This window comes from Gouania willdenowi, unplaced genomic scaffold, assembly GCF_900634775.1.
Source record: "Gouania willdenowi unplaced genomic scaffold, fGouWil2.1 scaffold_32_arrow_ctg1, whole genome shotgun sequence".
NCBI classification, from domain to species: Eukaryota; Metazoa; Chordata; class Actinopteri; order Blenniiformes; family Gobiesocidae; genus Gouania; species Gouania willdenowi.
Window position 1 is genome coordinate 1578661 of NW_021145091.1, and position 24985 is coordinate 1603645.

The 24985-nt window shown below is 37.2% G+C and overlaps 1 protein-coding gene across 4 annotated transcripts; it reads right to left on the reverse strand.

Annotated features, from left to right (window-relative positions):
• Nucleotides 1-8429: 8429 nt before the first annotated feature.
• LOC114459566 (peptidyl-prolyl cis-trans isomerase FKBP8-like) lies at nt 8430-23488 on the reverse strand. Of its 4 annotated transcripts, none has more exons than XM_028441775.1 (3): nt 23341-23483; nt 20112-20180; nt 8430-9464 (listed from the first exon to the last, which is right to left on the reverse strand). In XM_028441775.1, the coding sequence occupies exons 2-3, from the start codon at nt 20163-20165 to the stop codon at nt 8664-8666; spliced, it is 855 nt and encodes a 284-aa protein (XP_028297576.1). In that variant the 5' UTR covers nt 20166-20180; nt 23341-23483; the 3' UTR covers nt 8430-8663. The 4 variants fall into 4 exon arrangements, 2 of the variants coding, with proteins under 2 accessions (XP_028297576.1, XP_028297577.1); XR_003673400.1 differs by lacking the exon at nt 8430-9464 and adding an exon at nt 18694-19243 and having other exon boundaries at nt 23341-23488; XR_003673399.1 differs by lacking the exon at nt 8430-9464 and adding an exon at nt 18703-19287 and having other exon boundaries at nt 23341-23484.
• Nucleotides 23489-24985: the final 1497 nt, after the last annotated feature.

Consider the following 24985-nt stretch of genomic DNA (forward strand, 5'->3'; position numbering starts at 1 on the left):
TAGGTAATGAGAACCCAGTGGAATCTTTTGATTCAGAAGATATGAGAGTGTTGGTGATTCCATATATAATGTCTTATGTCAATCCGGGCAATAAGAGTGAAGCAACTCATAGGATAGCGGTTTACCCACCGAATGATCAAAACGAAAAAGATAACCTGCATTTCTATGATCACACGGGCAAGCCGTATACAGAGGAAGAGGCTTGGAAAAGGAATTGGTATTCTGATGAAATAATAGAAGAAGAATCAGACACAGTAAAAGACAGCCTAGACTGGCTTCCAAAAGAACATACTGACAAAATGAAGATATTACCTTTATATTCCAATATAGGGAATCTTGATGTCAGTGATGTCTGGGGGAAGTTAAAAAGAATTAAATGGGGTAGGCTATACCAAGATACAACCTGGGATTTGCAGGTAACAAACTACCAGCAAGCCTTAATTAGGAAAGAAAGAGCAACTCAATTTCAAGGAGAAATAACAATAGAAAGAACCCAATGGGGGAAGTTTTTTACAGAGAAAAACTATGAAGATCTTGGTTTTGCCCCAGCAAACCAAGACAGGGGCGGTGAAAAGTTTAAAATATTAAAACCAGGAATGTTGCATACTGTTAGAAAATATGATAAACCTTATCCAGAAGATGAAGAGAAAATCTTTCACGCGGACACTATACAAACTCTATTTCCGGCATCGGCTACTACATTGTATTCTAGTGAGAGGAGTTTGATATATTCCTACCCATTTAAATATTTTAAATCAGTTCTGAGTAACCCCAACGCAACCCTTGCAGACACAGGGTTCACGTGGGACATACATGGTCACGAATGGTGGACCATGATAAACCCATGGTCATATGTTTTAATGAAAGGTATACAGAGGGGAAAGGCTGACCAGGCGGGAGACGATATGATAGCATGGGTTCCCTTGGCGCCACAAACCCAGTATCCCATGATGAGGTGGGGCGAAATACAAGAAAGAGTGATGTTAGGACCGGAAGGTGAGCAATTTTATTGTGTAACCGAGAGAGGTTGGAGGAATATTTCCTCTGACTGGTTCATTACTCATGAAGTAGTTCACAACACAACTTGGGAATGTGCTCATGTTAAAACAAGAAGTGAAAGAAGTCTAAAGGCACTACTTAGTAGTGCTAGGAAGCAAGGAAGAGAGTTTGCGGCCTCATGGATATTGGCAGGAAATAGGGAGTCGACATGTGTGAAACCCACAGCAAGACTGAGGTTGCCTCATTGGCCTAAACATTTTGCATCAGTAGGATGGCTCCAAGGGTTAGAGCCGGGAGTGCTTATGTATAATAGGTGGGGGTGGACTCAGTCTTATATGTGTAGACATGATAAGATGAATGGATCTCGCACTGATGATAGAGAATTTGAAGACTATAGAATATGGGTATGGGAATTAATTAAGTATACAGACAGTATGTCACTGGAGTCACCATGGTATATACCCTTTAATCTGACATGTTGGTGGGACGTCATGTCTGATAAAGAAGAATGTGCAGTGCTGCCTTTGGCAGGATGTTCATATAAGAGGTTGATCAGACCCAATACTACTGATGTCACATACAAGCATGAAGACAGAGGAATATTTTCCTGTAGACGAGATAGAACTGAAGTAGTGAGACAATGGAGAATTTCTAAATACGGGCCCGGTCTAGGAGACACTGTTGTTGCAGGATGGCACGCTGTTAAAGGAGGAGTGTTGACAGCGGGCCATAAGATTAGAGGTTGGTGGGGGAGTTTTACAGGTTGGTGGAATATGGTGTGGTTTTACATGAAATGGGCTCTGTTTTGTATTGGTTTATTAATCCTTATAGGAGTAATGGCCAAAGTCTGTTATGTATGTAAACCAGTATGGAAATGTCTCTGTTGGCCCTGTAGGGCAACAGTTAGAAAGAGATTAAGACTGGCACAAGCAAAAGATGCTGATATGACAATAGAGAGAGCTAAGGAGCTCAAACAAGACATAGCTAAGAAAAAAGAAAAGAGGCGGGCAGCTGCTCAGTCTTATCTGGCCTTGGGTAGCAGGACGGATATGCAGGTGTAAGGAGCCTCGTCCGGCCCTAACGTTTTGGCGCGCAGATATGGGAGGGGTGGGGGTTGAGTCAGGCTCTTTAGATAAATGGTGGCTTGTGTTTCAAGCCTCACTGTTTGCTGAGCTGGCGATACCTTCACACCTCCAGAAGATTGAGCTGTTCTCTGCTTAGAGTAAAAGACTTTTTTCTGACCTGTCAAAGATGACTACTTCTGCACAGATGGGACCTAAACCACACGCCTCTCACCCGGTGAGTATGACCACAATGATACCTGCTGCTATACCTCTAATTGGAAACGCCACCTATGGAATGTTGCCTAACAGCACCATAGCTGGCCCCACCTCAGGCATAAGCTGGGAAGCCAGAGACTGTGAGTGGGCTAATATTTTGGAAGTTATGTTGGTCCTCTTTGCCATCTCAGAAAAGAAAAATCCTGTTGAGATGGGAAAGACGATGCTTAATCTAGTAATGATATTGATAAAAGGATTAATGAATAGATTTCTTTTGGGGATTACTCCAATGCATTCAAGTGTAGTGATACTCTTTCTCATGCAGTGTGGGATTCCGCTTAACGGATATGAGGATCACGCTTGGATGGGGGCAGTAGTAATCTATGTAATAGACATTTTTTTGACTTGCTTTAGAGTAATCTATGGACTTCCCAATGTATATAGATTCATTGGGGCAGGGTGCTACACTATTGGTGCTGCAATTTTTGTAGCCTCATGCTGGCATATCTGGGGGGGAAAAGGAACTCCCGGAGTGTCAGGGCAATGGCCGTGGTCTGGGGATGTTTTTTATCAATGGGCATATTAAATATTGCCCTTGCTCAGCCCACGGTCTGGATAGCATCCAGTTTTATAGCTTTTACTGCAGGACAAAAATTGAGATTAAGGTCCCCTCTCTCTTTCTCTAAAGCGTATTTTGAAGTGCGCACAGTGCCTGTGATGACTGCGCACGGTAATAATATAGACCTTGCGCGTTTCTCTGTGTAATCGTTACAGGACGCTGACGTGGTGCCTCGGAGCTTTGGGATTCCGGAACCTCGTGGGAGATGGTGGAAAGGGATGAAAGAGTACCAGGAGATAAAATGGGGTTCGGATACCAGGCTCTGGGCTCCAGTCAAAGAGACAGAGAGGGCGGTCGGAGGAGGTGAACCTACACTTATGCATGCATTTATTAACATTTATCGTAATCGAAAAGAAAGGCTTGATAAAGAAAGACGACCAGTCCTGTGGGACAAGACTTTGGTCAACAAAAAGATGTTTCGTGACTATTTAAGACAAGTACCGTATCAGCAGCGGAAGGGGACAGCGATAAACCTGCCCTTCAAGGTCTGGATGAGAATTCACCAGACGCAGCTGCAGAAACAGACACCGCAGGCTACCATAGTGAGGCGTAAGGGGATCCTTGCCAAAAATTGGCGAGATGAATATGTGGGTGTTATTTTGGATTTAGACAAAAGTGGAAAACCTTATATCCTCGAGGAGTTCCCTTTGCGCTCACATCCAGGGCCACTGCCGAGAGGAATCAAGATTCCTTCCAGTGACGACTGGATGCTAAATTGGGGAAAGAAAGGTGGTCTGCACGTGCCTTTGATGGAAGAGCCTCCACGGATGGGCGTTGAGCAATTGGATTTGCTCATCGACCCACTGGATGGTGAGATGCCTTTTTGGCTTCACAGAGAGAGACTGTATTTGCTGTCTCCTGGTCCGCCGTTTCACTGGTGTGACAGGAGGAGTGCATACCGTCTGGGTGGAAGCACCGGAAACCATAGCTTGGATGAGTCCGTTTGGTGGAGTCTCAGAGGCTCTGCTAGATGGTGCTCGCAATCAGTCCCGTATAACGGTACTATTCTGCTGGCAAGGGTGAGATACACTGATAGAGGAGATATGGCTGTTAATGCTATGTTAGGAAAGATGGATGTGATTCAAAATGCCGTCCGGTTGGATGGCGAAGAATCCCTGAGATTTCACTTACCGCTGGGAAACTATCCGTTTGGGACTAAAAATGTTCGACCTTTCCTTGCCAACAGTGTGTCTGGCCCTAGGGTAGCACTGCAGGGTGGACTCCATTTGGGGACACAGGAATATTGGCTTGAGGCCAATGAGGAAGCAGTTAGCCTGGTGAGAAGGCTGGGTGAGACAGTGGACATTGGAGACAGGTTCTTAACTGATTTAAGGAGAGACAGTGGTGGGGGAAGACAGGAAAGCATGTTACCAGGTCCGGGTGGCGTCAGGCCTTATGCTCCAGGAAATTCCTGGGTCTCTCCATTGGAAGAGTCCATCTGGGAGGGGGCTTTAGAAGCCCACTACCCACCAACCATGATGATGGACAGTGTTGGCAGTGGGGATGTTAAGGTGGAGGAAAGCAGTGAGGAGGAAAGCCTCGCTTCTGCTTGTCCTTCTGAGGATGAGGGTGAGAATGAACTACGGCCTGGTCCTAGTCGGTTGGCTGCAATTGGCAATGTGATGTCACCACATAGAGAATGTTGTGGTGACAGTGAGACGGACATGGGGGTTGAGGTGGCTGTTGGTGGCGGGGGGGGGGGTGACACGGCTATAGGTGGTTTGAGGGTGGAGGAGGTCTGGGGTGATGCCAATGAGGTGTGGAATTTTGACACTACCACACCGCCGCTGCCGGAGTTGCATGACCTCACCGACACTGAGATAGCTGAAGCCATCGAGGAGTTGTATCTGAATGGCCAGCCTCCAGAGATAGATGATTTCAACTGGTGTGCTCCGTTGGAGGAGTCAGGTGGTGAGAGTAGTGTGTCTTCTCCCGTGGTGGGCGTTGGTGATGGCCTGGATGATTTGGATGCCATTCTAGCGGAGGAGTTCGCTGGTGGGGCATGTCAGTCATCTGAGGTTACATCCACAGGCAAAGAGACTCAGCTTCGTCCTCCGGCTAAGCGAAACAGCCTTGGACCGGTGACTCCTCCCCCAGCTAAAAAGCAGTGCCCTCGCCACTATGTCTGTCTGCCAAATTTCGGTAATGGTAATGAGATGTGATTTTACATCCTGTATGGCTGTATTTGATTCTCACCGTCACCTCTATTTTTTCTTATTTTTTTTTTTTTTTTTTTCTTTTCTTTTCCATTTATTCTTTGATGTTTTACCTGTGATGTGTTGAAATGATGCTACATAATTTCAAAGGGGGGTGTAATGCATAATGGGGACCCCCGGTATAATCATGTTAATATGCTGCAATAAAAATCATATAACCATGCTTCAGACACACACAGGTTTATTAAAGGATTTTTATTATGTTATTGAAACTAACTCAGTATAAGTAGTGGATATGCTTTTTTACTGAATGTTGAAATGATGTACTGAATATGTTATTGAAACTAACTCAGTATAAGTAGTGGATATGCTTTTTTACTGAATGTTGAAATGATGTACTGAATATGATAAACAGCCAGGCAGAAGAATTGTGATCACTAAAGTAGGTCAGAGAAGATAAGATAAGAGGTTGAGAATGGCCAGAGACAGGAATGCCATGAGCGCTGTGGCACCTGGGAGAAGATAAGATAAGAGATTGAGAACAGCCGCAGCAGAGAAGAACCATGAGCGCTATTGCACCTGGCGAAGAGGGCCTGGGAGAAGATAAGAAGACGTCAATCAACAGTTTATCTAGGTCATTACACAGTATAAATAATTGGAGATTTCTTGGGCTCGGGGTCTTTTCTCTGTGGGACGTCTGCTGTGTCAGACGTCAGGGAGACCTTGAGCATATTTTTATATGTTCAATAAAAAACCACTTCTGTTTCAACTTACCTGATGATCTCCTGAGTTTTCATCATCCTTCTGGTAAGCATCTCACCTACACTACACATGATTTGGGTTCTCTGCATTTGAGGTCTTAGGGCTAGAGCCATGGCATAAGGTTAGGGATAAAAAAGAGGATTACCTTTGGGTAATAGGTTGCTGACTAGGATAAAGGAATATTCTAGGAACACACGACTCCAATGTAATTGTGATATCCATATCAAATAAAGGGAATCAATCAATAAATAACACTTGTTTCCTTTTTTCCTACATTCTTCCTCTTTCTTTTCCACATTTTTGCCCTTTTTCACTGTTGTTTGCCACTTTTTGCTCATTTAAGCTACTTTTAGCCATTTCATACCAACTGTTTCCTCTTTTTTGCCACTCTTGACTGTTTTAGACCCATTTTAGTCACTTTTCACTCTTTTATTGCCATGTTTTTGCCACTTTTGGACCATTTTCTACCACTTGTTATTCATTTGTCATCACTTTACTCATCACTATTAACTCTTTGTTTACCTTTGTCAAATGGCTGGCTGTGATTGGCTGATCACCATTCAATCAATCTAACTGGATCAATACGTTTTCAACAATTAATTCCTCTGTAAAAAGTGAGGGAGATGATTTTTAGTTTTAATTAAAGTGGATGATGTAAAAAAGACAATTATTCTGAAATGTGTCGGTTTCTGAACCATTTTATTGTTGATGTAACAAAGATCTTAGAACTCTCACATTAACAAATAAATGACTTTGATCACCGTGCTTTCCTTTTGTTGTCATAGTGGAATAGTTTTTGTAACGTTACACAACAGATGGATTCACTCAGAAAACAATATACAGATATATATATATATATACAGTATATATATAATATGCCGTGCTAAAAATATTGACCCCCCAAAAGTATTAGTATTTATTACTAACACACAACTACAGAGATTACACCGAACTAGAAAAAAAAACAAAAATAATAATTTCCTGAAGATAATGTGACGATGAAACACATGCTGAACTCTGCATGAAGGAATGATTTTTTAACAGAAATAAAACTTTATTTTTTTACAGAAATAAGTGAAATATCTTTTAAAATGTTTGTTTAAACAGATTAAAATATATATTGTTCAGTGCATGTTTAATAGTTTTTTTCTTACTTTATTAATATAGTTTAAGTGAAGGCACAACACGTTTTTTTTAAAGAAAAAAAACTTTATTCACATTGTTCCATTATTACAAGGTTTCAAACAGATTTAAATGAAACTTTAGCCTCGAGGTGTGGAAATATATTCAAATGTGAATGACTATAAATAATAATAATAATATTAATAATAATAATAATGGTAAAAAGTAAATAATTCAGGGTTTTAAAAAGTGAAAACCTAATTCAACATCCATCCATCCATCCATTTTCATACCCGCTTATTCCCGTTTAACAGGGTCGCGGGGGTCTGCCGGTGCCAATATCCGGTTCTCATAGGGCGCTAGGCGGGGGTACACCCTGGACAGGACGCCAGTCCATCACAGGGCAACACAGACACAGACAACCATTCACTCTCTCATTCACTCCTATGGGCAATTTAGAGACTCCAATCAACCTTACAGTCATGTTTTTGGATTGTGGGAGGAAGCCGGAGTACCCGGAGGAAACCCACGCAGCACGGGGAGAACATGCAAACTCCACACAGAAAGGACCGAAGTCCACCCCAGGGCTTGAACCCAGGACCTTCTTGCTGTGAGGCGGACGTGCTAACCACTAAGCCACTGTGCGCCCTCTAACAATTATTTGTTTATTTAATAAATAAATACACAAATATTTGATTAATTAATAAGAAAAAAATATTCAAAAACAAACATGACTTTTTCCATTACTGAAGAAATTGGAAATTTAGTGTTGGACAATATCGGATATCAGCAAAAAGCTAATATTGAACTTTCTATAGAGTAGCACATTTTATAACAAATACAATGTTATTTAACAGAACAATCCACTCCTGTCCTCATATGTGTCCTTTAGCCATAACATAACATTATTGTAAGAATGGCCTCATGGGTAGCCTTAAAAAGTAGTCCAAGGTTCCAAAAATGCAGTCAAGTGTATTTATTTACAGTGAAAAAAAGTGCATCAGTATTTCTGTTTTCATAACATTTCATATGAAAAGTGTGTGTTCACATTGTTATGTCTAAGGTGGGCCCATAATAGAAATATAAGGTTTCATTAGCCAGGACAGAAATGAAGCTGTTAATAGGGGTTGGTCAGTGACAATTCATATAAGCAAATAGTACGGTATAGTGGCTTCTTTGATGGAAATATTTGTATTGATTGATCATTTATTTTTTCCTTCAAAAGTCAGTTTTAGTCAAGTTATTGACATTTTCTTAGAAGTATTAATTTTAGATCAAAGCTCCACAAATGGCATTACACAGTGAAGGATCTGATAAAAGCACTTTGGTGTTTGGTTTGCTCACAGGTTCCAGTCAGTTTTGATTTCTGGTTATTGTTCACTGGTATTAAATGTTGTGTTACAATAAATATCATTTTAGACAATGTTGATATTTTTGTTTTCTTTCCACATTAATAAACACATTTGGATAATGTTCTTAAACAACTGATTCTTTTCATTTTTCTTTATTTTTGAATATTAATTCTCATTTGTTCCTCTACAAAATGCATCTTGTAACTGTAGAGGATGATGACATCATTTGTCACACATACATAGCAGAGAACAGAGAGTGACAGTGAGGAGGTCATAAACTGATTAATATTTTCACCCTCATGGACCACATGGTCAGAATGCTCTGCCAGATGTGCTCCAGTGTTTAAGTTGTGTCGTTACTACAGTTCTTCAATCACTTTCTAGCATAGATGGCCACAGACAGAGCGATGCCGCCAATGGCTACTGCAGTGGCACCAAGCAGCCACTTCCAGCTCAAACCCCATGCTGACTTGGCCTGATGTTTGTGGGTGCTGGACGGGTTCTCCAACATCTTCTCATCCATGGCCTGATGTTTGTGGGTGCTGGACGGGTTCTCCAACATCTTCTCATCCATGGCCTGATGTTTGTGGGTGCTGGACGGGTTCTCCAACATCTTCTCATCGTCCTCATTGTCCTTCTTCATCATCGTGGAGACTTCATCGTGGATCGTGTTGTTGCGTGGCTTCAGGTCTCTGTGCTGATCAAGGACATTGCCTTGCTCCCTCTTGCAGGTGGCCAGATCAATCTTCTCAGTGGGGGGCAGCAGCTTCAGGTCTGGAGCATCAGTAGCTTCCAGGAGCGTAATTTCCAACCCAATCGTTGACATAATCTGGAAGAGCGCCTTCTCTCCCATTCCCATGAATTGCACCGCTACATCCACTGCCCAGAACACTTTCCCGTCTCCCAAAGTGAACGACAACTCCGAGCCCTTGTTGATCAGCATGTCACCCAGACGTGTTTTTAGATTAATCTTCACAATCTGTCCAAGTTGTGGCCTACTGTATCTTCCTCCTCCAGCCTGCAGCACCTTTTTCATTAGCAAACCATTTCTAAAGATATCTAACCACTCATCAGCAGGTGGTTGGGGGTCAGTTTCTCTCCTCATGAACTGATCCATGACAATCTTAATCCCACTCTTCATGACTGGTGCACTGTCACTGCTTTGGTAAACAACCTGAAACACAAGAAAACATATTATAAGTAGATTACCATTATTAGCTGGCAGCTTCTGAACAGGGGTAGAGTCAGTTATAATTGTAATCATGTAATTGATAATTAATTACAAAGATGGTGTAGTTATAATTGTAATTTTAAAAATCTGTTGCTGTCGTAATCTCATTAAATTCTAGTTGGGTTCAGATAATTTACTTTGTAATTGTAATTGCAATGTTTACTTAATGTTAAACTGGTGAACATGTTCTACACATATGTAGTTAAAATATTATTAAAATGTTTATATCAAGCTTTCCCACATTTTACCATTTTAAAAGTGTATTTTACAGCTGACTTAAGACCCGTTATCATATGAGATGCTAACAGAAAGCTAACACAAGAGAAAGGTTAACTTTTATTAGGTTATCTATTTCAGCCTCAGTATTTCTGAATAATTGTAAAGTAAATGATAACGTACTGTAATTGTAATTGGATTTCTGAGGCTAAAAAAATAATTGTGATTTAATTGTAATTGGAAAAAATGCTGGTCACTGTAATCATAATGTACTTGTTGTTAGATTGTCCTCTGTGCTAAAAGATGGTAGCACCATGAGATTTACCATTTAAGAGTAGCTTAGTATTAGTGTCTCATCTGTGGGAAGGATGTTAATTCTGGGACGTATCAGTCTTTCTTTGAATCAGGGGCTGTTCCAGATGTTTCCTATTCTCTCCTATCTGCAGCTTTGGGCTTTCACACTATGTCTGTGTTTTTTCTCCTGAGGAAGTATCTGCTCTGTGAGCTCTGGGTTTTTAGTTCTGCCTTTTGTTCTTTTTTTTTTAGTTCTACTTTTTGCTCTTCCTTTGATGTTCTCTGATGTGGAGTTCTTCCCCAGCATATCAACGGTTGTTCTAAACTCCTCAGTGGCCACAGTTACATGGTGTTTTTTTAAATTCAGAATGAGTTATTCTGCATTAAATCATTCTGCTTCATGTTTACATGGTAATAGTAATTCCAGAACTGAGGTTTACATGGAAAACCGGTTTATTTGGCTTTAGTTAATTCCACTTTAGGTCTGGGGGTTGGGAAGGCTGTGATTGGACAGGGGGCGAACATGACGTAGAAACACACAACCAACATTTTATTGTCGGCTGTAACCAGTGTTGTGCTAGTTACTGAAAAAAAAGTAACTAGTTACCAATACTAGTTACTTCATTCACAAAGTAACTCAGTTACTATTTTGATCACTTACACCAAAAAGTAATGCGTTACTAGAAAAAGTAACCTTTGAGTTACTTAGAATTAAAGAATATCTCATTTATTTTGAGTCATTTGTGTCCGTACAGCTTCATATTAGTGAATCCCACCTTTTTTAAATGATGACGGGCAGGCAAATGACTCTACCCACACACCTCCTATACCAACCAGAACAAGCTAACATTGCTACCACCTACACCACTCACCAATACATGATCGATCCTGGGAACCACCTCCAAGCTACGTTCACGTTTGCTCTAAAACACCTCAAAGACAGCACTAAGGGCCATAAAGCCTACTACGACCAAAAAGCCTCACAGAAGGAAATACAGGTTGGAGACAGTGTCTAATATTACAGTTTTGCTCAAAAACGATCATCATGCAACCAAACTAGTGAAGAAATTTCTTCCCAAATGGACCGGACCCCCAAATAAAGATTCCCAGCACAAAGACCAAACAAAAGCTCAAGTGGGTCCACCAAAACCAAATGAAGCTATACAGAACAACAAAACTAACAGACTAGCCGTCAATCGCGAGCTGAATAAACCCTACGAGCCGAGATATGGTATTCCTAATTAGCCAACCAGTCAATGCATTCAATAACATCTACCACCTCAAGGACATAGTAAACTAGAAACTAGGACTGGAATCTACTACAAAAGCTCTATCCAACCTCTAATATACATGTGGTTTACACCAGACATGACCCTAGTCATTGTAATTATTCTCTGTCACATATATCTACCTTCTGCACTGCCGCTTTATGCCTTAGGCACACCAGGAAAGTACAAGACCAAATCAATCGATCGCATATTCAAACACAACCGACCCAGATCCGAGGGTGCACTATGCTATAATAGGGGAAACCCCAATTACATCACAGAGGAAACAACAATATATATTGAATATTGCCATTCTGGTTTTATACATCAAAGCATCATCTCAAAACAAGGGCAAAATATTGAGATGTATATCGTATATCATAATACAGCTTGAAAATATTCAGACATTTAAAAAAGGCCATATCGCCCCGCCCATTTGACGCAAAAAAAATGTCGACGTAAATGTTTTGTATTGATGCGTCGTCCCAAACATATATGTTGTCCCACACCAGTCCAGAATTGATATAATGCACTGGAAATCTAGCCCCTAATCATCCAAATGCTTAGAACGAAGAAGATCTTATAACCAATAATGGAGTTTGCACCAACAGTGGGAGGAGCTTGAGTCATTCCAAAGATCTTTACAATATCAGTTCATTTACACAAGATTATGACTTAATATGTAAACACATTTAGATTAAAACAAGCAATATTTACTCACTGGATTGTGGGAAATCACTAAATTAGTCATTAAAGTTGACATTATTATTAGAAACTCACCTTGGTCTCAAACGTTGCTCACTGATGACAACCGTTGGTCAACGTTAATCGATATATTTAAAGCTACTTTAGTCGTTTCTGACGGTGCAGGAGATTCTGTTGAATAATGTAGATTCTGCAGCTTTTATACTAGCCTGAGTTGCCGTGACAACCTGTCAACTTGAGCTTCCATTTTAGCCTGAGTTGCCATGACAACCTGTCAACATTGAGCTTCCATTTTAGCCTTAGTTGCCATGACAACCTGTCAACATTGATCTGTTCGAAGTTGCCTTTTGTGATTAAATGTGTGTCATATTATCATAGGAAGATCAAATATATTAAATTAAATAATGCAAACACACATTTTACTCCTCATAGTGGATATACTGTATGTATGGACTGTTACATCAGGCATAATTACTACCAATGAGAGAGCGTCTTATACAACAATAGAAAACTAATGAACATTTTACTCACCAGGGGGCGCTGTTGGCCAAAAACTTACATATAAGTCGCTTCATTGTATAAGTCACAGAGGTGTAAAAAGTACTGATATATCCTCAAGTACAAGTACAAGTAAATCATACATAAAATACTCAAGTACAAGTAAAAATTAGCTCAATTAAATAGTATTCAAAGTCAAAGTTACTAATTACTTTCACCCCCACAGTTATTGTTGGTTCTCTTACATACAGTAAACATATCATTTAGAAACCATAAAAAGGAAAAAATGAAATCTTCCACAATTTGAATCTAATTCATTTTCCACAAAGGCATCTGTATTAAATAAAAGGTTTGTCAAAATGTAAATTAAAAAAAATAAATAATAATAACACAAATTAATTCAATTCACAATAAAAAAATTAAAAAAATGTATCAGGCTCCAAGTATAAATACATTTATAAACTCTAAAACTGAGAAAAGAATTGGCATTCAATGCTGTTTTGGCGCTAATCTGATTAGTTGGCTATGATCTAATGCATTACGTTTAATCTGATTAGTTGGCTATGATCTAATGCATTACGTTTAATCTGATTAGTTGGCTATGATCTAATGCATTACGTTTAATCTGATTGGTGGGCTATGATCTAATGCATTACGTTTAATCTGATTAGTTGGCTATGATCTAATGCATTACGTTTAATCTGATTGGTGGGCTATGATCTAATGCATTACATTTAATCTGATTGGTCGGCTATAATGTGATGCATTTGTTGTTGTCTGGTCATTTCATTTTTTGTAGTTTCACAATGTCTGTTGATCATTTTAAAACAGAAAATAATTCACTCAGTAGCTGTTGGTGTAGAAATGTTTTAAAACGTACTTGTACAAATAAAATTAGTGATTTATAAATATACTAAAGTACGAGAACCCATCAAAGCAACTCAATTACAGTAATGTGAGTACTTGTAATCCATTACTTTCAGCTCTGATAAGTCACAGACCAATATTTTTAAATGAAAAAGGTGACATATTACAGAATTTACGGTATTTCAGTCAAACAAATATTCACTGCTTGTAAAGCTTTGCTAGCTCTGAGTCTGTGATAAATATCTATAAAACTTTTCCTCTTTGTTCCAAAAACACCCTAGAGCAGATTAGACAGTTTGTGATGCACTTTTTTACGTTTACATGTGTGCATTAAAGCATGTTAGTGGATTATCCCCCGCTAAACTAGTAGATTAAGGCATCATTAGCAGATAATAGATGAGGATATGCTAACGTTACTGGATAAACATAGCAACACAGCGTTAATAACAAGGTTCAGTTTTAATAATGCCATTATTATACAATTATAGAATATACTTTTAAACGTGATTTATTTTGCTGTAGTAAATTAAATGAATGAATTAGATATAATTTTAGGACATAAAGACCCTATGCTATGAATCTAGATAATTGTATCCTGGATTAATCTCCATTAACGGGCGTCAACTAACCAAACATTTCCTGTCAGAGAGAAGCTGTCCTACAAAGGTCGATAACAACACGCTAATTGAAGCCAAGTGTTTTCAGCCTGGGTACATGCGTGTTCACATGAAAGGGGTGGAGCTAGCAAAGTCTGACCAATCACTACAATGGAGAAAACTGGCAGAGTGAGTTTCTTCACAATGGTGATGACACGTGATGATAAAAAAACATGTGTGCTGTTGTAATGAAGGGAAACTGATCACTGTCCGTTATCAAGGCAGGCTGACTTGATAAGTGATAAAACCATTCATGTTGTGGGTTAAAACTACTAATAAATGGTTAATAATATGATGAACTGTATTAACACATCTATAGTAACAGGTTATGTACCACAGACCTTTAAAACCACTGTAATCAAACCTCTCCATAAAAATGACTTGTCCAATTATAGACCAATATCTAATCTCCCTTTAGTTTCCAAAATGTTTGAAAAAGTCATCACAGGTCAACTATGTGATCACCTACTTAGGAACAATTTATACAGAGCTTTCAGTCTGGCTTTAGAGCCAATCACAGCACAGAGACTGTCTTAGTAAAAGTAACCAATGATCTTCTCTTAACCTCAGACAGAAGGTTGATCTCAGTTCTGGTTCTCTTAGATCATATCTGTCAACTTTTGGATTTGAAAATAAGGGAAATTTTCTGGCGCCCACTACGATCCGTCCCACCCTCCCAACTAAGCTCAAGTATTCCTTATATTTTAAGATAAGTGTACAATAAATCTAAAATACCCACTTGTCAACCACTTACTAAATACAATGATGTGATTAGAATCTGGTAGGTCGACCTTTAATAACATTTAAATGTTTTGAACATTCCTACTAGGGCTGGTGATATGGACCAACACTCATATCTCATTATATTTTATCTAAATGATGATTTATGATATAAATCTAGATCATTTTATCAAATAAAGTCTGATCAGAAAGAAAATTCTGGGTTAAATTTGCTGATGCAAAATGTTACACAGGCTCATTTATTAATAAACAGCTGATCAATATGTGACACTTATTAATCATCTAACTGAGCTTTACATGTTGTTCTGAGAAGTAAAAGCAGCGACTCTTAAAACTAGAATTTTGATACATAATAAGCTATAATATGTATATATATATATATTGATAATAAGGGATATATATATATATATATATTGATATATGAAATATTAGTTTGCTATATCGCCAAAAAAGAAAACTTGATACATCTTGAATCTCAATTTTTCGCCCAGCCCTAATTCCTAAATTATAAAACAGCCAAAATAAAAACATAAATGTGTATATGAAGCACATGTGTTTATTTAATATACTTACAGTTTATATACAAGTCAGCACATTGCATATTTATTATTAAATTCACGTTGCTTGTCTTTAAGTCAGACATTAACATTTTCTTTTCATTATATATTTTCTTATAATTTCTCATACTCACTCATGTGGTTCTCTGGTATTCACTAATGACTTATTATAGACATTTATTACAGACTTTACATTCTTTAACACTTTTTTAAAGCAGTGTATATTTGTGGAGCTTGTGATTGGCTGATTTTTCATGGTGACTTACGTGGTTCCTTCCGCTGTGGTAGATGCTAAAAGTTACTAGTCTAACAGAACGTGTAACTGTGTCCCATCCTGTTGTTCTTTAGGAAGTTAAACTCTGTGTCACATTTTACAACGTATTTACACCAGTTCTTAGTTTTTTTCGCTGGAACGTCTTCATTCATTCATCTCTGTTCTGAGTTGTTTCTGGGTTTGTTGCTGCTGTCGGCACTAATCTCACGAGAGCTGCCGCCCACGCTAATTCAGGTGGCAGTTCTCGCGGCAACTTTTAATTTTTATTACATTAAAATACAGGATATTTACGGAAAAATAATAACACGTGAAGATGGCTGGAAAGAGGGGTAAAATACGAGAGTTTCCAGGCCAAAACAGGATACTTGACAGGTATGTCTTAGATCTCAGTGCAGCCTTCGATACAGTGGATCATCATCTACTGCTGCAGAGACTGGAAAGTGTTTTTGGGATTAAAGAAACAGCGCTGGGTTGGTTTAAATCCTACCTGTCAGACTGTCACGGCAAATTTCCAGTTGACCTCCTTTGGAGACATGATTTGTGCCCTGGTTGAATGATGAGGTCCAGTCAAAGCATGATGATTTTATAAAGAAAGGATTTATTATAAACTAAATAAAAAGAGGACAAAAAAGCTTCCATCCTGTAAGAACGAAAGGCAACAAACTGGGAAAGTTCCACAGCTTCAACTTTATACTGATAGAGAAAAGTCTCACCCTGATGAAAGAAAAGGAGGGAGTCAGATGCTCCCAACAGTGGAGACGTTGGAGCAGTGATATCTGTCTGTCTGATAATGTGTGTGTGTCAGTTGGTGTGTGTGTGTGTCTGTATGTGTGTGTGGTGTGAGTGTGAGTGAGTATGTGTGTGTGTGTATCTGCATGTGATTCCACATGTGAGTTTGAGTTTGGCCTTGATTAGATGTAGCTCATCTGTGTGTGTATGTGAAAAAATGTGAGTTTTTGGTATGAGGCCTTCAGCAGAGACTGTGTGTTGCTGTGATTACACTGTCTGTACTGTGGATAATCTAATCTAACATGACTCAGCAAAGGAGCAACGTCTCTGTTCAAAAGCACAACAATATAATGCAGTCATTGTGTATTAACACATGACAAATTGTTCACATGAACACACATTTTCCATAACATTTTCCACTTTTGGTCGCCATCAACGACCAAATCAAGAAACAAAATGATTATATTCCAGTAGAATAACCTTGGATCCACCTTTGCTGTCTGTCAGGGTAAACCATTAGCATCGTTATTGTCATACATTTGATTGTTCGACTCAACTTCACTTTAATTCTGTCTAACCTTAAAAGGGCCAATAATCTTGCTTAACTCTGGTTCAGACACAGAATAGGAGACACTTTTGCCACCAATTTAGCTTCAAAATGATATATATATCCTTTGAATATACAGCCAGCGTCCTGTATATTGAAAAAAAAAAAAACACAATAACAACAACGAAGACATAGACAAGCGTACACAACAACGAGTTTACACAGACAACAACAAAAACATGGACACTGAAAATGAACAGTAAGGTCAGTCCAGGTCAAAGCAAGTCATTCCACTGAATGTGGTATTATATATATATATATATATATATATATATATATATATATATATATATATATATATAAAAACAGTAAAATAACAGTCCAGGAGCCCGCTTTAACCGTATAGAACGGGAGCCCTCGGAACGCCGTCCGGAAACACAAACGCAAACACTGCTCAACTAGAATTGTATAAATACAACCCAGGAGCCAAGCTCAAAACCGTACTTTTTTTAGACTCAGAAAGTCAAAAAAAAAAAAACAGAAGTACACTTAACCTCACCTTTTTAGAACAAAAGGCTGGGAGTACTGGGAAACAAACACAAACACTACTCAACTAGAAAGTAAATGACCATCTTGGAGCCTAGAGGGTTTGCCATATCTAAACGGGACCGCTCTCAAATCCACTTCCACCGGATTCCTACCTAATTGGAATTCGGGAGCGATTCTGTACGTTGACAAGGGCAGCCTCTAACAACCCTCACTCTAAGGGAACGTACAATATTAATATCATAGACTGAAACAATTGTTTAGAACGATATTCTGTTACTAAGCATGTATCAGATCAGGTGGACCGCTATCCGCTGGCAAGACAGTATGACACATCATCTGATGTTGATTATAGAAACTAAAATGTAGATGGAGGCAGATTTACAGACTACACTTTAGATGTATTTGTGGTGTTTTGTCATTTTCAATTTGAGTTTTTTAATATCTTTTTGAACTTTTTAAACTATTCAACTTTTTAATTAATTTTAATGAAAATGTAACGTTCCACTGGTCAGCAGTTCTTAAACCCATTTCAACTTTTAAAATGTTCAGCTTTTTTGTTCATTTTCAGTGAATACCTTCAACTTTTCTGTATCTTTAACCGTTTTTGACTCACAGCCCTTCAATGAGTTCCATTTTTAGCTTTGACCAACTTCTAGAGTAGAGGGACAGCTTTACCTTCAACTCTTTGTCAACACATTGTCATAACTTCTAAAATATTCAACCTACAGTCCTAATGTTTTTAAAAGTAGTACTTCTATCTGTCTAGCTGCTCACAATAGCACATTTGAATTTATTATTGTTATAAGTTCTATCACTGCCAATGACATAACCATAATTGTTGCTTCTCATTTCAAGTTTTTCATTCCTGTATATCCAGAAACACACAATGCAAGGAGCATTTATAAAAGGATCTATTACTGTATTACCATGCTACCATTTAAACTGTCTCTGACAGGTCTTCATTTATTTATTTTACCTTGTCTGCACATGTTGTCAAAAGTCAACACTACAAGATGTACAATCTTTTTAAGACAGCAATGCATGGTTTGTTATTACAATGATATAAATGTTTTTATTTCATTGACAGGTCTTCAGGCCCTGAAGTTGTCCTTATAGCTCTAAACACTGAGGACTACCAGGGCCCAGGAACCTGTCTGCAAAGGAAATCTTTATTAACAGCATTTCAAAGAAAATATTGAAATATTTCATTGATGTATCACTTCTACATTTATTTCCATTGGGTCAATTATATACTTGGTACATTTTAAATTGCATCTTTGATCTGGAAAAATCCAGCATCAATACTCACTTTGCAATTGTACACCCTGTGATTTAAGAAGACCATGGATCATCCTAATCCCTGCTCTGGGACACACTGTGTGTCTGAGCTCTAATCTGTCCGTTTGTGTGAGCTGAACACAGGTCTGCCCATAGCAGGGGCTAACTTTGGCTGTGGCTGCTAATTAGGGCTGAATGCCTAATATGTGAATCAGAGTCATGATGTAGCTTTTGTCCCTCTTAAAACTTGTGTACAAAGCTGACCGACAACATGACGGCATCGTATTTTACACTTACCTCCTCAAGATTGCACCACACAGCTTCGTCCATGTCTGCATTTGTCAGCGCAGATATTTCTCCAAGACTTTCCATGACATCTTCCACCAACCTTAAAATATAGTCCGTTGGAGAATTTTCCTCCACATACCGAGATATTGCAAATAACTGTCGTTGAACGCCTCTTCTCAATTCATCCACGTCTCCCATTTTTAACTTTCCCTCCAAGAGAAGAGGAATCATGTGATCAGGTATCGACTAGTCAGCCTGGGCAGAATGACCATTGAATTGACCTTTGCTTTTACCGACAGCTTGAGTCATGAAGTAAAAGACAAAGACAAAACACAAACGGAAAAGACAAAGACAAAACAGAAAAAGCACAAAATGGAAAACAAATATACTACTTTTGTATATTTTTTTCATTTTTGATTCTCATTATATTTCCACATTTTTATTATTCATTGTTTTTATATTTCCAAATTTGTAATATTGGTTCTCTTTATATTTCCGGGCCGATCCACAAACGTACTTTGCTCAATCCACAATCACAGTTGAGGATTTACACATGATAATTCATGATAAATACGCACGTAAATGAGAAAACACGTGTGTAAATTGTTGATGTATTTGTGGATCTGAAAAACATGTGAAAATCTGAAAATGAAATCTGAAAAACATGTGAAAATCTAAGAAGTACATGTCAAAATTGTAAATATATTTGTGGATTTGAAAAACACATGTAAAAATTGTGAATCTATTTGTGAATGTTTTTGAGACAAATCTCTCCCCATAGTCATCAGTCTGACTGGATGGTCTCAGAAGCCTTTTGGTGAGGTTTTCATAAATAAATGTGTCTAGTTGTATTTTAACACTGCTGGGACTTCACAGGTGTAACTATGACTACTGTATGTTCCCTATAGGAGACCTCATGTGGAACATGTATACATACACACTGTGTTTAATGACTAGAGAACACACAGTAAAGTGTGTGTAGAACACGCTGCATGTGGAACATACATTCTATGTAGAAATGAGTGAATAATGTACTGTGTGCTGATAGAATGACTGCATGTATCATCTAAAGTTTGTTTTTTCTATCAATAAATGATGAGCTGCATTACAAAGGGAAACTTACCTCTAGCATAGTAACCGTTGCCATGGTAACGTCTTTCCCCTTCACACACACCATTCTGGCATCTGAAAGCTGGATTAAAGAAGAGTTGGTGTAAATAGTAGATTATGATGGTCAGTCATTTACCAGCTGATCTCATCAATTTATGTTCAAACTACAAAGAAACAAGGCATATAGTAAGTTAACATGTGAATATAACAGAAACAGAAGCCATCTTTGAGGGAGGGTTGAGGAGCAGCCTCCCACTTTGAATGAGGCTGTCCTCAACCTCAATCCCTGCTGTTTTAAACAGCATTGTCTGCCTTCCAATCATCAGTCTGTAGGGGGGGGGGGGGGGGGTTACCCTCAAGGGTATATTTCTTGAAAATAAATGTTTTATTCCAATTTTTATTTTTTTTCTCATCAAAAACTTGTTTTTGAAACAGTCCTGGCATCGGTTACTATGGCAACCAGGTTGTTCTTTATTGTCCGTGGGACAATTTTGTCTTCTACCACTCCCCAAGCTTATACCCTCTCTAGCTCCTCCCCCAAAGAGGACTTTAAGGGTGATGGGTGGAGTCATGTTGTAAGGGTGGGAGGATCCCTCATTGATTAGTGGGTGGAGCTGAAGAGCCATACTGAAAAGACAGTATTATATTTAAATATATACTGTATATATATAGTTTTTAATTTAATTTTTCATGTATTTTTTGGTTTTGTAATACTGTATATTTTGACTTGTTTTATAAAGTATATCCATTAATGCAACTTCAAAATCTTAGATTTTTAAGTGCCTTCTGTCAACAAATTATAATCTGGTCTATGGAGGTAGATTTGTGTCTTTATTTAATTAAAAAAATTAATTAAAACATTTTCAATCAAAAAAAAAAAAAAGAGTACAAATGCATTTGAACACTTTTTTTCTTTGATTGAAGTGATTTTTTTTTAAATTTTTGATAAGTTTTTTTTTAATTGAATAATAAAGACATCAACCTGTCCAGGGACTAGAAATGAAAATGATCCATGAAACGTTTATGAATGTGTGTTGTTCCTTTTATAAAAATAAATAAATATGATCATTGAAATAACAAACATTTAAAGCATGATTTAAAATGTGTGTGTGTGTGTGTGTGTGTGTGTGTGTGTGTGTTCATTGGCCTTTTGACCAACTGAGAAGGTTCAAACACACACACTGTGACACTCCACATGAACACGTAACTGGTACCAGTCACATTGTGAACGACTTTAACAAAGATTTAGAAAAGTTTAAAAAACACTTTTGTTTAAATTGTAAAAATGACTTAGAAAGTTGATTTCATCACTACCAGTGGTAATAATACTGAGTATTATTTAGTGTTTGTCTAAGGTTATCAACCTATTCTGTTTCCCTTTTTAAAACTATTTAAGAAAATAAAAGAGAAAAAAGGAACAAATAATCTAAGTTTTCCCTTTGCTTCATGTTTAGAACCAAGATATTTTTCAACTTTGATCAAATCAGTGAAAAACCAACAACTTAATGTGTCTGTGTAAAATATATAATCTGGTAAAAATTCCATAACATCCCTTAACTTGAATAAAATATATAATGGTATTAATCTTTGTATTATTCTGTTTTTGTAATGTGTTCTTTCTTCCCCCGGCTCTTTCTTTTATGTAGAATCTATTGTATCTTATTAATAAATTATTTTATTTTTTTAATAATTCTGCTTTGCAGCCTTAAATCCAACAAATTATAACATAATTGATTTTTTTTTTATTTTCCAATACTTGAGTTTGATTACATTAAGTTTGGTTTAAAATTTAAGGATAAAGATTTATTACAACTATATTTTAATTATTGTATTTTTTAAATTCATAAATGCAGATATTTAAAAACAAAGTCATGTTAGTCACATTTTTTAATGAGTTAAAAATATTCATAAATATTAGTTTTATGTGTTCTAAACCTGCTGCCAACATGTCAAATTATGGAAATGTGTGTTTTGAGTTTTCTCTGATTTATTTTGGTTTTAGTTTATTTTCTGTTTGGTTTTTAATTGTCATTGTGTTTTGATCAGTTTCTGTATATATGTTAATGTGGATATTATTTTATTTTTATAAAACAAATATCAACCTAATCAGTCTTTTATTATTATTAATAGTGTAAAAAACTTTACATTTAGGGCAGAAATAAACCTACTTTATTGACATTATAAACATTAATTCCCAGTACTGTCCATTTTAACGTCTATCTGTTGTGTTTTCCTGCTGATATAGATTTAAGTGAAGTGTCTGGTTGGATCTAATCAGAGAAGCTGTTGAGTCTGAGAAAAATAAAGAATAAAACATTTTAAATTAACCTGACTGAGTGTGTTTATTACACTTATAAAAATGATACTGTGGTCGATCCTTGGTGTTACACATTAGTTTTTATTCCTGTGGAAATAGTGACCAAACATATCAGTTATTAAGTCTGTGTTGCTCCGTATAACAAGCACTGTTGACGTCTCACTCTATTGGTGACTGACGTATTTCAGAACACATATTACAAGGTGATCAAGTCAAAAACATTCAAATTACAATCATGTGACTATGTAATAGTACATCCTATAACCAACATTGTTCACCAACAGTAGTTATACTCAATTAACTTCTTAACAGTATGTATACTCATTTAACTGCTTTTTCAATCTATATTTATTCTCTCATGAACAATTTTACCTTTTTAACTTAACTTATAACTGTTTTTAACTCACCAGTATTTATTATTGTCTCTGTCTAGCTCTATGTTACTCCACAATGACAATAAAATATAACACTGAAATTGTATCTTCCATATAAACAATCATTTTTATATAGGACAAGGTTACATGTCTGATATATTGCTCCGCTCTTATTCTGAAAACCCAACCGGAAACGGTGTACTGTAACGCTGCAATGCGTGCAGGCTTTACTATTGTTAGCACAGTTAGCATCTGTGGCATTAGCCTCTGCTCATTCATCCACACAAACCAAGTTTTAACTCCTCTCAACTCACTAGTTAACCAGAACTCTCATTCCTGTTAGTGCTACTATCTACAGCTGATTGTTTCTCATTCTTATAAAACAGTTTTAAAGCTCGTTTTTAACCTTTTTAGCGCCACGTTGTCGTACTCAGTTAGCACTCATTACAACGTCTCTCTCGTCTCCATTCATCCAAATCACTGTATTTCAGTCACAGTCTAAGGCTTATACATGTTATATCTCTTCTGGTTATGGTTTCTGAGCATCTTACCTGTGGAAATAGTGAGAAAACAAAGCAGTTTTTAAGTCTGTGTTGCTCCGTGTAACTAGCACTGTTGACGTCTTACTCTATTGGTGACTGACGTCCGCTATTGACACCAAATGCCCACAGCTCCACCTACTGGCCAGGTACTGCTACTATGTAAAATATACCCAGACCTGCTAGAAAATAATTAAGTTACTCAGAGTAATAATAATAATAATAATAATAATAATACAGTACTTTTAACATGTTTTAAAGTCCTTAGCTGTTTTTATGAATCCAACTTTTAAATAAATGGGGGCAAAATATTTCAATCAAGTGTCTTTAATCATGTCTCTGAAAACACTCAGTGTCACATGTAAATATATAAATGTATTTAAAGTAAATATAAATTATATTAATATTTTAGTATCTATAAGTATTTTATTAACGTGATATTTCGTAGCTGCTGGTACATGGGGTCTCCACCACTAAGCCCACCAAGGTGATCTCACAACACCTGCAAACATTAAACTAAAGACAAAGATCAAAAAGTTGACCAGGACCAACACTTAAAGTGGACCAGACACACACCACAATAATTATAAAGAGCTATTAGAGGCAAACATTGTCCTCAGTATTAATAACAGAATAAACTCATATTTGATGTATGGTCAGGTAAAAGTAAGAACAGACAATGAACAACATTAACAAAGAGTCAACTTTAAAAAGTACTGTAGAGATAGTGAATCCTGAGATGTAGTGTAGGGAGAGCGTCCAGCCCTAGCACACAGTATTGTTTAATCCATCTACACTGTCAGCAGATGATAGAGCAGCAGTCTAGGAACTACAAGTCACTGAAATATTAATAAACACAATAAGGCCAAAACAGCAGTAACAAGCAGTTAGTCTGTACCAGTGAGACATTTTATATCAGATTATTATTGTTTTTACACAGCGTAGCTTCACTGTTTTTATATCTTTTTAACCAACCTACATCTTTTTATTAAAAATAAATAAATCCAAGGCTCATCACTAATTAGAAATGTAAATAAAAACATTAACAACAAAGTCATGTTAGTGCGCTTAACAAAATATAAAGTCCATAGTATGAAAGAAAAAACCCAACAAGAAGAAACTTTGAAGCCTATATTTACAATATACAGTTATTTTTAGCAAAGTGTCTTTAATAGGAATCAAATAAACACAAAGAACAAATATTTTATGATCTTTAATATTTCATCTTTCAAATAAAAAGTGTGATTAACAATCTGCAGTTATTCTTATAAATGTTTTAAATAGAAATAAAATTAACAATAACAACAAAATCTATTGTGATTTTTCACATTTATTTTTTCAAATAAAAAGTACAATGAACAATTGGCAGTAATTATCATTTTTTCCTCCATCTTTTTTTGCATACTTGATAGACGTCATAGGAGGGATAAAAGCAATTCATGAAAAGTAAATTTTAAAGCAGTTAGTTGACAATTCATAATGTATTTTTTTAACAATGTGAACTATTTATTATTAGTCTACTACGGTGGCTGGGAAGTGTCAGGTGAATGCATTTACAGAAATGAACACAAATGCAAAAAGGTCACAACACGAATGCAAAATGGCTACAACGGGAGTGTTTCCGACGGACCGGTATTACAGACGGACACGAGAAGAA

Coding starts and splice junctions, on each gene's coding strand:
- LOC114459566 (XM_028441775.1), bottom strand. CDS start 20,165: ATGGTGTGTGTGAAGGGGAAAGACGTTACCATGGCAACGGTTACTATG. Junction 9,465..20,111: donor CAACGGTTACTATGCTAGAG/GTAAGTTTCCCT, acceptor CTTGTGTTTCAG/GTTGTTTACCAAAGCAGTGA.